Genomic DNA, 12,277 nt, shown 5'->3' with positions numbered 1-12,277 from the left:
TTGGGCCCTTGCTGCTGTGCGCGGGCTCCCTCTAGTTGTGGTGAGCGGGGGCTACTCTTCACTGTGGTGCACGGGCCTCTCATTGCAGTGGCCTCTCCTGTTGCCAAGCACAGCCTCCAAGAGTGCGGGCCTGAGCAGTTGTGGCACACGGGCTCAGTAGCTGTGGCTCGCGGGCTGCAGAGCGCAGGCTCAGCTGCTGTGGCGCATGGGTTCAGTTGCTCCGTGGCATGTGGGATCCTCCCAGACCAGGGTTCAAACCCGTGTCCCCTGCATTGGTGGGCAGACTCTCAACCACTGTGCCACCAGGGAAGTCCCTGTTTGTAGACTTTGATGATGGCCATTCTGACTGGTGTGAGGTGCTACCTCTTAATAGTTTTGATTTGCATTTCTCTAATAATTAGTGATGTTGAGTATCTTTTCATGTGCTTTTTGTTCATCTGTATGTCTTCTTTGGAGAAATGTCTATTTAGATCTTCTCATTTTTTGATTGGGTTGTTTTTTTTGATATTGAGCTGCATGAGCTGTTTGTATATTTTGGAGATTAATCCCTTGCCAGTTGCATCGTTTGCAAATACTTTTTCCCATTCTGTGTGTCGTCTTTTTGTTTTGTTTATGGTTTCCTTTACTGTGCAAAAGCTTTTAAGTTCGGGGCTTCCCTGGTGGCGCAGTGGTTGAGAGTCCGCCTGCCGATGCAGGGGACACGGGTTCGTGCCCCGGTCCGGGAAGATCCCACATGCCGCGGAGTGGCTGGGCCCGTGAGCCATGGCCGCCGAGCCTGCGCATCCGGAGCCTGTGCTCCGCAACGGGAGAGACCACAACAGTGAGAGGCCCACGTACCGTAAAAAAAAAAAAAAAAGCTTTTAAGTTCGATTAGTTTCCAATTTGTTTGTTTTGTTTTTATTTTCATTACTCTAGGAGGTGGATCAAAAAAGATATTGCTGCAATTTATGTCAGTGTTCTACCTATGTTTTCCTCTAAGAGTTTTATAGTATCCATTCTTACATGTAGGCTTGTGCAGGCTTCCTCGTGGGAGGGACTGGTGCTCGCCCACTGGTGGGTGTCTCTGGGTCTTGTCCCTCTGGCGGGCAGGGCTGTGTCAAGGGGTGTGTTTAGAGGGGGCTGTGGGCTGAGGAAGACTTTAAGCAGCCTGTGTGCTGATGGGCGGGGCTGTGTTCCCGCCCTGTTGGTTGACTGGAGGCATCCCAGCCCTGGAGCCTGTGGGCTGTTGGGTGGGGTCAGGTCTTGGCATCAAAATGGTGGCCTCCAGGACAGCTCACGCCAATGAGTACTCTCCAGTACCTCTGCCACCAGTGTCCTTGACCCCGCTGTGAGCCACAGCTGCCCCCCGGCCCCCCACTTCCCCAGGAGACCCTCTAAGATCAGCAGGTGGGTCTGGCCCAGGCTCCTATGAGGTCAATGCCTTTTCCCCTGGGTCCTGGTGCACACAAGACCCTGTGTCCGCCTTCCAAGAGTGGCATTTCTTTTTCTCCCAGTCCTGTCGAGTTCCTGCACTCAAGCCCCACTGGCCTTCAAAGCCAAATGCTCTGGGGATTCCTCCTCCTGATGCCAGACCCCCAGACTGAGGAGCCTTTTGTGGGGCTCAGAACTCTCACTCCTGTGGGAGAACCTCTGTGATGTAATTATTTTCCAGTCTGTGAGTCGCCCACTCAGTGGATGTGGGATTTAATTGTATTTCGAATGCACCCCTCCAACCATCTTGTTGTGGCTTCTTCTTTGTCTTTAGAAGTAGAATCTTTTTTGGTAGGTTCCAGTCCTTTTTTGTCGATGGTTGTTCAGCAGTTAGTTGTTTTTTTTGTTGTTGTATTTTTTTTTTGCAGTACGTGGGCCTCTCACTGTTGCGGGCTCTCCCATTGCGGAGCACAGGCTCCGGATGCGCAGGCTTAGCGGCCAAGGTTCATGGGCCCAGCCGCTCCACGGCATATGGGATCCTCCTGGACCGGGGCACGAACCCGTGTTCCCTGCATTGGCAGGCGGACTCTCAACCACTGCACCACCAGGGAAGCCCAACAGTTAGTTGTTTTGGTGTTTTTGTGAGAGGAGGTGAGCTCAGGTCCTTCTCCTCCACCATCTTGTTCTCATGTCCCCTTCTGTTCTTTAGAATGAAGATCACTAGATTAGGAATGATGTGACCTTCATTTCAACTCCAGTCCTGTTACATGCTTGTTCTGTGACTTCAGCCAGGCCACTCAGTCCTTTGGATCTGATGTTTCCTTGTCTACTCCAAGGCCCAGCAGAGGCAGAGGCAGAGGATGGCACCCGGACATCAAGTGAAGGAGGCTCACCTGCTTACATGATAAGCACAAGGATGAATTTCCAAAGTTCTGTTTTCTGTGATGAGGCAGATTAGATAGTAAAGCTGTAAAAGACTTGAGGAGCATGGCAGGATGAAAGCTTTAGACTTTGCCTCGCTAAGGCTTTAGACCAGGTTAGACTAATTGTTTTTCTCCCCCTTTAGAGTCTACTCTTATTCAGGTCCATGGTTCCAGTGGAGCCCGACTGAATGCCAAGGACCCTCTGCCCCCCATAGCCTCCCGAGAGGAAGTAGAAGCTACTAAGAATCATGTTCTTGAGACCTTCTATCCCATATCTCCCACTTTGGGTCTTCAGGAATGCAATGTTTATGATGTGAAGGACGACACAGGTAAGTATCAAAGCCTTTGACTTTTAGGCAATGTGCAGATGAGGGACAAGCTTTCTGCAAAGAGAAAGGAAACACTGAGTGCTTAGTATCTGCTAGGCACCTCATGTGCATTTTCTCCTAAGAGCCATGTAGCAGCCCTGTGAGATAGGTACCAGTAAACCCCATTTTATAGGCAAGAAAACTGAGACTCAGGGAGGTTTGGATTGGCTCAAAGGCTGACTTTACTTTTGACCCCTGAGAAGTAATTCTGTTACATCAGTTACAATGGGTAGCTTGAGGGGCTTTTGACCAGGCATCAGATGTTTCCTTTATTCATAGTTCCCTTGAAAGGCACCCCCTCTCTGTGTACCCTGTAAACTCTGCCAACCTCCTGCTAGGATGGAGGAAGCCCCACGGTCCTTGAATGGGGCTCTTCATCCCACCTCCATCAACTAAAGCACCACCACCTCCCCAGTGAGCCAAGACAGAAACTAGGGAGTCAGGCTGCGCAGGCCTGCAGTTCCTGCCATCCACTCAGTCATTAAGGTAGCACCTTCCTCCTTAGCCTCTCTCCCTTTCCACAGCCACACCGCGGTCAGTCCCTACTGCCTCTCATCCAGCCTGTTACCACAACCTCTCGACTGGTTAGTCTGACCCAGGCTGTTTTTCTCTCTGGTCCCTCTAGTTCACAGTTCCAGAGTAGTCTTCTGTTTGTTTGTTTGATAAATTTATTTATTTATTTATTTTTGGCTGCATTGAGTCTTCGTTGCTGCATGCGGGCTTTCTCTAGTTGTGGAGAGTGGGGGCTACTCTTCGTTGCGGTGGCTTCTCTTGTTGCAGAGCACGGGCACTAGGGCGTGTTGGCTTCAGTAGTTGTGGCACACAGGCTCAGTAGTTGTGACTTGCAGGCTCTAGAGCGCAGGCTCAGTAGTTGTGGCTCACGGGCTTAGTTGCTCCGTGGCATGTGGGATCTTCCCGGACCAGGGATCGAACCCGTGTCTCCCCTGCATTGGCAGGCGGATTCTCAACCACTGTGCTACCAGGGAAGCCCCAGAGTCGTCTTTACAGAACACAGATTTAATCCCATTGCTCTCCGTGCCCACCTCCCCATTGCCTGTTGGATAAAGTTTGAACTCCTTAGCTGATCACATGAAGGCCTTCTCATCTGCCCTCTAACCCTCTCTCCAGCCTCACAATTCATCTTAGGACTCACTTCTTCCCAGAAATGCTCTGCAACCTCGCAGTCTGGTCAGGGGCCTTTCGTCTGTCCTCACACAGCCCCCTGGCTCCCCTCGTGTCTTGACATGTCCCTTTGTGTGGATGTGATCAGTTTTCCTGTCTGTCTCCCCGCTAGACTTGGTGAACCCCTCAAAGGCAGCGGCAGGCACCACGTGGGCTCTGTTCGTGGTTCCTGTGTTAGAGCTTGGCAGAGAGTGAGTGCTGGGTACTCACACGTGCGAAGGAGCTGAGGCAGACAGGAAAGTCATGTCTCTTTTTCTTAAGTCGTGCTCTTCTCTGGGATTTTCAGAGCCCACACTTTCCCAGCCTCTTTCTGACTCTGTTTCACCCACTTTCGCTAATCCAGGTCACTCACTCTAGAAGCCCCCAGCCTCCGAGGGTTTGCTCATGGCCATGTAGGGGAAGCAGTGGTGACCTGGCAGGGTTGTGGCTGAGAGGAACAAGTGCTGAACTTTGATGCTCAGCATAGTGTTGTGAGGTATGAGGCAAGTCATTTGTTACTAATAATCAAGTATTGAATTTTGCAAGTGATGTGCTTTTTAAAAAAATAATTACCATAGATTTCAGGTTATCCTTCTAATATCACTATCATCTGTGTGCTTGAATGAGTGAGAAAGGGGTGGAGTTAGAGCTAGCCTGCAAGAATCACCTGGAACAGGTTGGCAAACATTTTCTGTAAAGAACCAAATGGTATTTTAGGTTTTGCAAGCCACGTATGGTCTCCGTCACAGCTACATAATAGACATATGTAAATGAGTGAGTGTGGGTGTGCTCCAGTAAAAATTTTATTTTCAAAAATGGGCCAGATTAGGCTGGCAGGTTGACGTTTGCCAGCCCCTGAGCTATAGTGATAATATCTACCTCTACTGAGTCTCTGTCGTGCCTGGCACTAAGCTGAGGTCGGGTGGCTTCCCTGAGGCTTTGGGGCAGGCTGATTAATCTTTTCTACCCCTCCACATGATGACATGTCTTGCAGGATTCCGGGAGGGTTATCCTTACCCCTATCCCCATACCCTGTATTTGCTGGAGTCAGCCAATTTACGACCACACCGCTTTCAACCAGATCAGCTGCGGGCCAAGATGATCCTGTTTGCCTTTGGCAATGCCCTGGCTCAGGCTCGGCTCCTCTATGGGGTACGTATGTGGAGAAGACCACCGAGCTGCCTTACACTACTCAAAGGAAAGGGGGCATGGAGGGATGTATTTTTTTGCTTGACTGAGGAGTTTTAGGGAGAGGCACTTCCACTCACCCTACAGAGATGAGCTGCCATCTGCTGGGGGCCTACGATGTGCTTGTCTTTAATGTAAGATGCCTCATTTTTTTCTATCACAGTAACCCACAAGGTTTCATCGCGATCGCCATTTTTCAGATTATGCCTCTGAATCCCAGGGAGGCTTGTCCAGCATTACAGAGCAGTAAGTGGTGGAGAAAGGATTGGGACTAGGTGAACCCAACTCCTAAGGCTTTAGTTGTCTGTGCTCCAGCACACTGCCTCTGTTATGTACTGTTGGAGCCCAGAGCACAAGGCTCCATCGGGTAGGCAGGAGGAAGTGAAGCAGGAGATGGCCCAGACCTGCCTGCCCACTCAGGACAGGTTCTGAGGACCCAAGATACCACTTGGATGGTAGCCCTTTGATTCTAAGAGGAGGTCTCAGGGACCTAGATGTTACAGAATGCAGGCTGAGTGGTTGTCACACAGTGCTGTCCCACGATTGGAGGAAAGCCTGGCGGGGGAGCGAAGGCCTCCAGGAAGGGGATGGCAATATGGGAGTCCCCAAGCAGGCCTGGGACACCAGATCCCTGGGTTTTTGTATGTGTTGTGGGGCGGGAGGGGAGGGATGATTTTGAGGGCTGCTGCCGGGCTCCCAGGTCTTGATTAGAGCCTAAGTCCCTCCTGGAGGAGTGATGAACTTCAGAATGTTCTGTTTCCCATCTTACCTGGTCTCACTGAGGTTGGTACAGTGTGATTAGCCTAATGAGATAGAGAGTAGTATGGACCTTGCCTGTATTGAGCATCTGCTACATGCCAAACATTTAATTAGGGCTCTTTATAGCAGTGGTTCTCAAAATATGGTCATGGATTAGCAGCGTGAACATCATCTGGGGACTTGTTGGAAATGCATCTTCTCAGACCCACCCCAGACATCCTGCATCAGAAGCTCTGGGGGTGGGGCCTGGCGGTCTGTTTTAACAAGCCCTCCAGGCGATGCTGGTACAAGCTCAAGTTTGAAAAACACTCCGCTGAAATTTGAGAACCATTGCATTATTTAATCCTTGTAGCAACCCCCCGTGGCAGATACTATTAGCTTCATTTTACAGACGAAGAAACTGAGGCTCAGGGAGGCTCAATCACTTCCCCAAAGGTCACCCAGCTAAGAGATGAGCAGCTGTCACATCCTTATGTGACCTTCTTGTGTCCCCCCAGAGTCCCTGGGAGGTTATCTTAATTCCCATATTCTCTGACGTACTTTCTGAAGGCTCTGGAAGGTTTGGTAACTTGCCCAAGATCCCACAGCTAATGAGTAGGGAAGCAAGCATTGGAGCCCTGATCGCTCCAGCTTCAAAGGACATGCTGCCTCCTGACTCTGGGCAAGGATAGGGAGGCAGAGAGAGTCACGTGCCAGGTCCCAGGCCTGCAGGCTCATTGTAGCTTCTGTGCCAGCAGAGCATGGGTAGCAATGCTGTCACTAATTGCCACCCAGTTGGGTAGGAGAGGAGGCCTCCCCCAACCCCTCCAGGTACAAATTATTCCTGGGGATGTGAAGTTGAGCAATTATGGGAAGAGCCTCTGTGTAAAAGGTAAAATTGCTGAGAAATTTATGTACTACCTGCAGTTTTATTGATCTGTAGAGGGAGATAAGAGTCAATACAGAATTCTCAGCTAACACTTAGAGGTACTTTTCTTTTTTATTTCTCATGCAGCTAAAAACAGGTATTTCTAAGGCCAATGGTCCCAGCGTGGCCTACACTGAGGTCTGACATTAGCTATTCCTAATGTCAGATTCAGCCCTGGAGCGGTGAATGTAGGCAGCATCTTTGAATCAAGGATGCTTTGCTTCATGGGGCCTGCCTATTGAATCTTTGTCCAGTGGATAGCAGTCACCAAACTGGACTCCTGCAGGCTCAGTCGGGTGAACATGATTTGTCATCCAGACTGGTATACTTTTGAGAATGGCAGAGGAGCTACTATCAGATACAGTGGGACACTAGGTGTAGACCAGAACAATAAGATTCCAAGTGATTTAATAGCCTGGGGTCTGATCCTGCGTAACCTTGAGCAAATTATACCACCTCTCTGAACCTCAGTTTTCTCATCTGTTAAGTGGGTATATACCACTGGATTTATGAGATTAGAGGTGACTTTATGTAGAACTGGTGTGATGCCTGGCACATGAGAGGCCTTCAGTAAATGGTTGCTAGTAGTATTACTGTTACCAAGTGGCACTAATTGAAAGAGGTAATCAGCAAATGTGTTGACTGGTGGAATCCTGGGGCTGACACAGCTGGAGTGGAAACTCAGGAATCTGACGTATACTCAGAGTTGCACTGAGAGGCTGAAGCTCAGGTGAGATGCCTGCCGGTGGGCTTAGGGCATTCCAGATGCCCAGCCCTGAGGAGTAAAGTAAGGCAGATGGAAAGTGTGACTGGTCTAGCACTAGCCATTGTAGGTTCTGATGCCACACATCGTTGTGACTTCAGATGAGTCACTGCCTCACCCAGTCTGTTTCCTCAACTGTCAGATGGAGTGAGAGCTGAATGAGATTATATATATTATATGAATTGACCCTCCAGGTTAACATTTGATAGACGTCACTGTTGTCATCCGTCAGGTTACAGCCATGAGTTTGAGGGGTTCGCCGTCATTAACCTCCCAGCTCATCCTTCTGTACTGTGCAGCTTGCCTGGCAATCACCTCTCAGTGGCAGGAATTAGTACTTTAATGTGCTCAAGTTGAAGAGCAGGTACCCCGGGGCCACGAGGCATCTGAGACCAGGCAGAGCCAGGCTGGGTGCGGGCGAGAAGGCCTGGCCCTGAACAGTGCCCTCAACTCCGCATTCTCTTTTCAGTGTCTTGCGGGGGGAACCACTAAAGAGGGGTGGGGGGTTATTTCAAAGGCCAGAACTAGAAATTGCCTGGTTTGTGCTGCTCCTTTCACCCCACCATTTCTGATTTGATTTACTTGTCCTCTTTTCCTCTCAGAACGACACTAAGGTTTTGGAGCAGCCAGTAGTCGTGCAAAGTGTGGGCACTGATGGACGTGTCTTCCAGTTCCTGGTGCTACAGCTGAACACCACAGATCTGGCCTCTGATGAGGGTGTCAAGAATCTAGTCTGGGTAGACTCGGATCAGCTCCTCTATGAGCATTTTTGGTGTCTCCCGGTGGTCAGAAGGAAGACAGTTGTGGTAAGTCCAGCCGCCTCTGGCCTGGTGATGGGCCCAGGGCCAGGACTCACCCTCCCCAGAGTGAGCCTGGCGTGGGGTTGACGGGATGCTTGTGAGTGGGGCCCCGGCTTTAGGGTCTTCACGCTCGGGACCTCTGCCTGGAGGGATACTTCAGCCCTGCCCATTACCTAAAACAGCGCCTTCCACCCTGGGTCCCAGCCTGCTCTTCACATCACCTCCCACGCTCCCCAGCGCCCACCACGCCCAGCTCCTTGTAGCTCTCCAGTACGCGCTGCTGCCTGAGTAGCTCAGGATCCCAGTAGGTGCTGTTCCCTTTACAGAGGAGGCTGCTTCCTTCTTGCTCCCTCCTCCCTCTCCCCCACCCAACCTCCCCCATTTCTCTGTCATCTGCTTGTCCTCTATTTGTCATTCCAGGTTTAGCATAAAGACCCACCATCCCAATCCCAGCCTTGCTTAAGTACCTTGGGTGGATTCCCATAGCCCCTGGGTCCCCCCATCACAGCGCAGTCATGCTGCCGTCCTATAGTTATCTGTTTATGTGTTCTTCTCCTCTGTTCAACCGAGCACCGAGCTCCTCAAAGGCTGAGTCCGTGAATGATGCATTCATTTCATTCCTCCATGGCAGTGTCGCTCCCTGCTGCACCTTCAGTGCTCAGCTGACAGAGACCAGGCCTGTGTTCTGTGTAGTGGGCAGTGGCAGTATCTAAATAGAATCATAATGTAATATCAGGCAGTGATAAGCACTCTGAAGAGACAAAACAGGATTGGGGGATGAGAGAGAACAGAGTGGGGTGCTGCTGGATCTGTGGCTGACGAGCCATGTCCCACACAGGGCCTGAGTAGATTTGTTTAAATGTAGTTGTTGAGCCTTTGAACATTATCTGTATGTTAGTGGAGTGATGAGTTCTCCAGTGTCTGTCAATATTGTTTACCCTTGAAATGCCTACTGGTCTGGTCCCTTCTCTTTGGCCCCAGACACCATTCATTGTCCCTCACCTGTGCGGCCACACCAGCCTCCTCCGCGTCCCTCTGCTCTTAGTTGTGCTGTCCCTCTCCCCTTCACGTCTTCAGGTCCTCTTCTTTCAGCCTCTTCCTTCCAAAATAGTGACTTAGTTCCAGGCCTGTGCTGGTGTGGTCACGTGACCCCTCCTTACCTGTCTCTTCCCGCACCCACCCCACCTCCACCAGCACGGACCCTGGGCTCCAGCCTCGCCCTGGCTCTTCCCACCTTCATTCGTGCCTCTGGACCAGTGCATGTACTGGCCTCTCTGAAGTCTCCTTTCTTTTTTCTTTCTGGCCCATTCTGTTGTACTTGCCCTTTAAGACCCATTCATACATGCTCTCTTCCATGTATGGAAGTCAACGAGTTAGTTATTTTCTCCCCTGTTTTCTTAGCATCCTTTTCCTACTTCTGTTATGAGGCCCATCACCTTGTATTATCACTATTGCAAACCTGGCTGGAAGCTCCTTGAGGGTGGGAGCCAGATTCAAGTCATTATTGGGTTTCCAGCACTGGGCACAGCTCTGATACAGAGAAGGTGCCTGATAAATGTGTGTGGAAGGAATGAGGGATTATTGTCCCTGGGAATTAAAAGGGGCAACAGAACATTTGTTTGTGGTGGTTGAGGTGAGCAGGATTAGGGATCTGGGCCATGTCAACAGACGATTTGGCTGAAAGGTTCTGGGATGCTTCATATCCTCCTCGCTAGCCCAGCGCCCCCAGCATCTCTTGGCACCAGCTCCCCAGCGCTCCTCCTTGGTCGTGAGAGAAAGAAACAGTTATTATCCAGGCACTTAGGATTTGCATGAAACCGACCTTTGTTTTAATTGCTGCCATTAAACCTAGTAGCAGGATCCTAATGGGCTGTGTTCTTTCCAGGAACCTGTTGGGCCGACTGGTTTCCAGCCAGAGACATTCAGGAAGTTTTTAGCTCTGTATTTGCACGGTGCTGTGTGAGCCAAGGACCGTTCTGAGGCCTGGAGCTCCCTGTGCCCCTCTCCCCCTGAGGATCCTGGGGCCTGGGTGGTGCCTGGGGCCTGCTCGGAGCCCAGTGCTCCTTTGGCTGGTGGTCTCGCTGACAATAAAGAGCCCTTCCGGTGCACTGGAGCCTGTGCTTGTTGTGGGGGTGCCGTCAGGAGGGGCACCCACAGTTGCGTGCGGGCCCTTGCCATGAGCCTGCCTCCGCACAAGTGCTGGCCCTGGAACCTGACCTACCCCAGCTTTGTCCGTGACCCACCTTGTGACTTTAAATAAGAATCTTCATCTCTGAGTTTCAGTTTCTTCATCTGAAACATGAGGCTAATATGACCTACACTGTTTGCTTCATATTAGGTGTTCTGTGATGGTCGCTAGGTTCTATGGCATTACTTAAATTGTGGACACATTCCACAATGACTGCAGAAGATCTGAATAGAATATTCATTGTAAATTTCTCCCTAGTACCTTGGTTAATGGACTGAGAACATCCCTGGTTCGGCTGGCCTCTGTTCAGATAGCATCAAGTCCTGCTCTGGGCCAGGCAGCTTATACACAGCATCTTGTTCAGTCCTCACAAAACCCTTGCAAGGTAAATGTTTCCACATTCAAGAAAAGTGTTGAATTCCTACTGTGTGCCGGGCAGCATTCTGGGCCCTGTAGATGAGGAGGTGCAGATAGTGTAAGGAATTGCTGAAGGTCATGCAGCTGGTGTTGTAGGTCGACTCCCCTAGGAAACCCTGAGATGGAGATTTGCAGGTGAAAGCTTGGGGAGAGCCTTGAGGATCAGCACCTGTGGGGAGTGATGGTGGCAGCACCGGATGGAGGAGGGACTGAGCTCAGTGAGTTTGCACCTGAGGCCTTGGCTGGTTCCCGGCTCCGTGGGCCCCCGGAACAGAGTTGTCCTCATGGAGCCGAGGTGCTGAGCCTTTCTACAAACACCAGTGACTTGTCACCAGTCACTGGATAACACTGCTCCCAGTTCGGGAGAGACCTCGGGTGGGGTGGCTTTGTTGGGCTGAGTGTGATTCCCGAGGGACTTTACTGAGCGCAGGCAGCCAGGACACTTCCTGCTGTGGGAGGATCACTCTGAAGAGGGGCCCGGGAGCCCATATCACCTCCATCCGTAACAGTGCTGTTTCCAGCCCCGTGTCTCTGACTCCCAGGTTGTGCTCCTTCCACTTTACAAGGTACCTTTTAGGCTGGGCGGGGCAGGGTTTACCGGGAAAAGGACAGATTGGGCTGGTGGTGGTGTGTTTGAAGGGGTTACTGGGGAAGGCGGCGGGTGTGCAAAAGCAGGGAGGTGAAAAAGATCCTGGAGCACTGGGGAGTGGTTGGAAATGGGGAGCGCAGGGAGGGCGGGGGAGAGGCTGGAGGGGCCAGCTCTCAAGGCCCTTGAATCCTGGCACTTCAGGCTTCCCCAGATGAAAGTTGTGCCCCCACCCACGGCAACCTTGGTCCTTTTCCCTAAGGGTAACCACAACTTAGAGTTTCTCATGTAGCGCCATTAAAATGTATATATATAATAAGGATGCATATATGTACATTGCTTAGTGTCATCCTATTTATAGACCATTCTGCACCTTCGTTTTTTCACCTAATACCTTGGGATCGCAGGATCTTGCCCCATCAGCATATATGAGCTATATTGTTTTTTTTGAGCAGCTGCATTAATACCTGTCGATGGACATTCGAGTTATTTCTAGTTGTTAGCTATTACAAATAATGCTGCAGTGAGCATCCTTGTTCACGTATCTTAGAGTGCTTCTGCCTGCGCAGCCATTGGATAAATTCCTAAGCAGAATTGCTGAGTCGAAGGGATTTTTTTTAAAGAACACTCTATGGGCGTGTGGAGGGTGAGTTGGCAGGGCGACTGTACCGAGTAGAGCTGGAGGCCATTGCGGTCATTCTTGGGTGAGTGATGGTGGTGGCTTGAAGCCAGGCTGAGGGGGCGGAAGCCCCCTTGCTACTGGTGGGAGAGTGGGGAGTGAGAGGGCGAAGCCAGCCTGGGTCTTGA

The 12,277-nt window shown here is 50.9% G+C and overlaps 1 protein-coding gene across 2 annotated transcripts in view; it reads left to right on the top strand.

The window, feature by feature from the left end:
• MRPL37 (mitochondrial ribosomal protein L37) overlaps nucleotides 1–10,657 on the top strand; it is a 21,398-nt gene extending 10,741 nt beyond the window's left edge. The window contains exons 4-7 of one of the 2 annotated variants that reach the window (XM_081258452.1): nucleotides 2,477–2,662; nucleotides 4,857–5,014; nucleotides 8,082–8,285; nucleotides 10,165–10,654. In XM_081258452.1, coding sequence (XP_081114578.1) covers nucleotides 2,477–2,662; nucleotides 4,857–5,014; nucleotides 8,082–8,285; nucleotides 10,165–10,242 — 626 coding nt within the window. In that variant the 3' untranslated portion in view covers nucleotides 10,243–10,654. Of the gene's footprint in view, nucleotides 1–2,476; nucleotides 2,663–4,856; nucleotides 5,015–8,081; nucleotides 8,286–10,164 lie in introns of both variants that reach the window. The other variant, XM_081258453.1, reaches the window with a different exon arrangement.
• The last annotated feature ends 1,620 nt before the right edge of the window (nucleotides 10,658–12,277 follow it).

The sequence above is a fragment of the Mesoplodon bidens genome, assembly GCF_964165515.1.
Source record: "Mesoplodon bidens genome assembly, chromosome: 2".
NCBI classification, from domain to species: domain Eukaryota; kingdom Metazoa; phylum Chordata; class Mammalia; order Artiodactyla; family Ziphiidae; genus Mesoplodon; species Mesoplodon bidens.
This window is presented reverse-complemented; position numbering and strand designations above follow the sequence as displayed.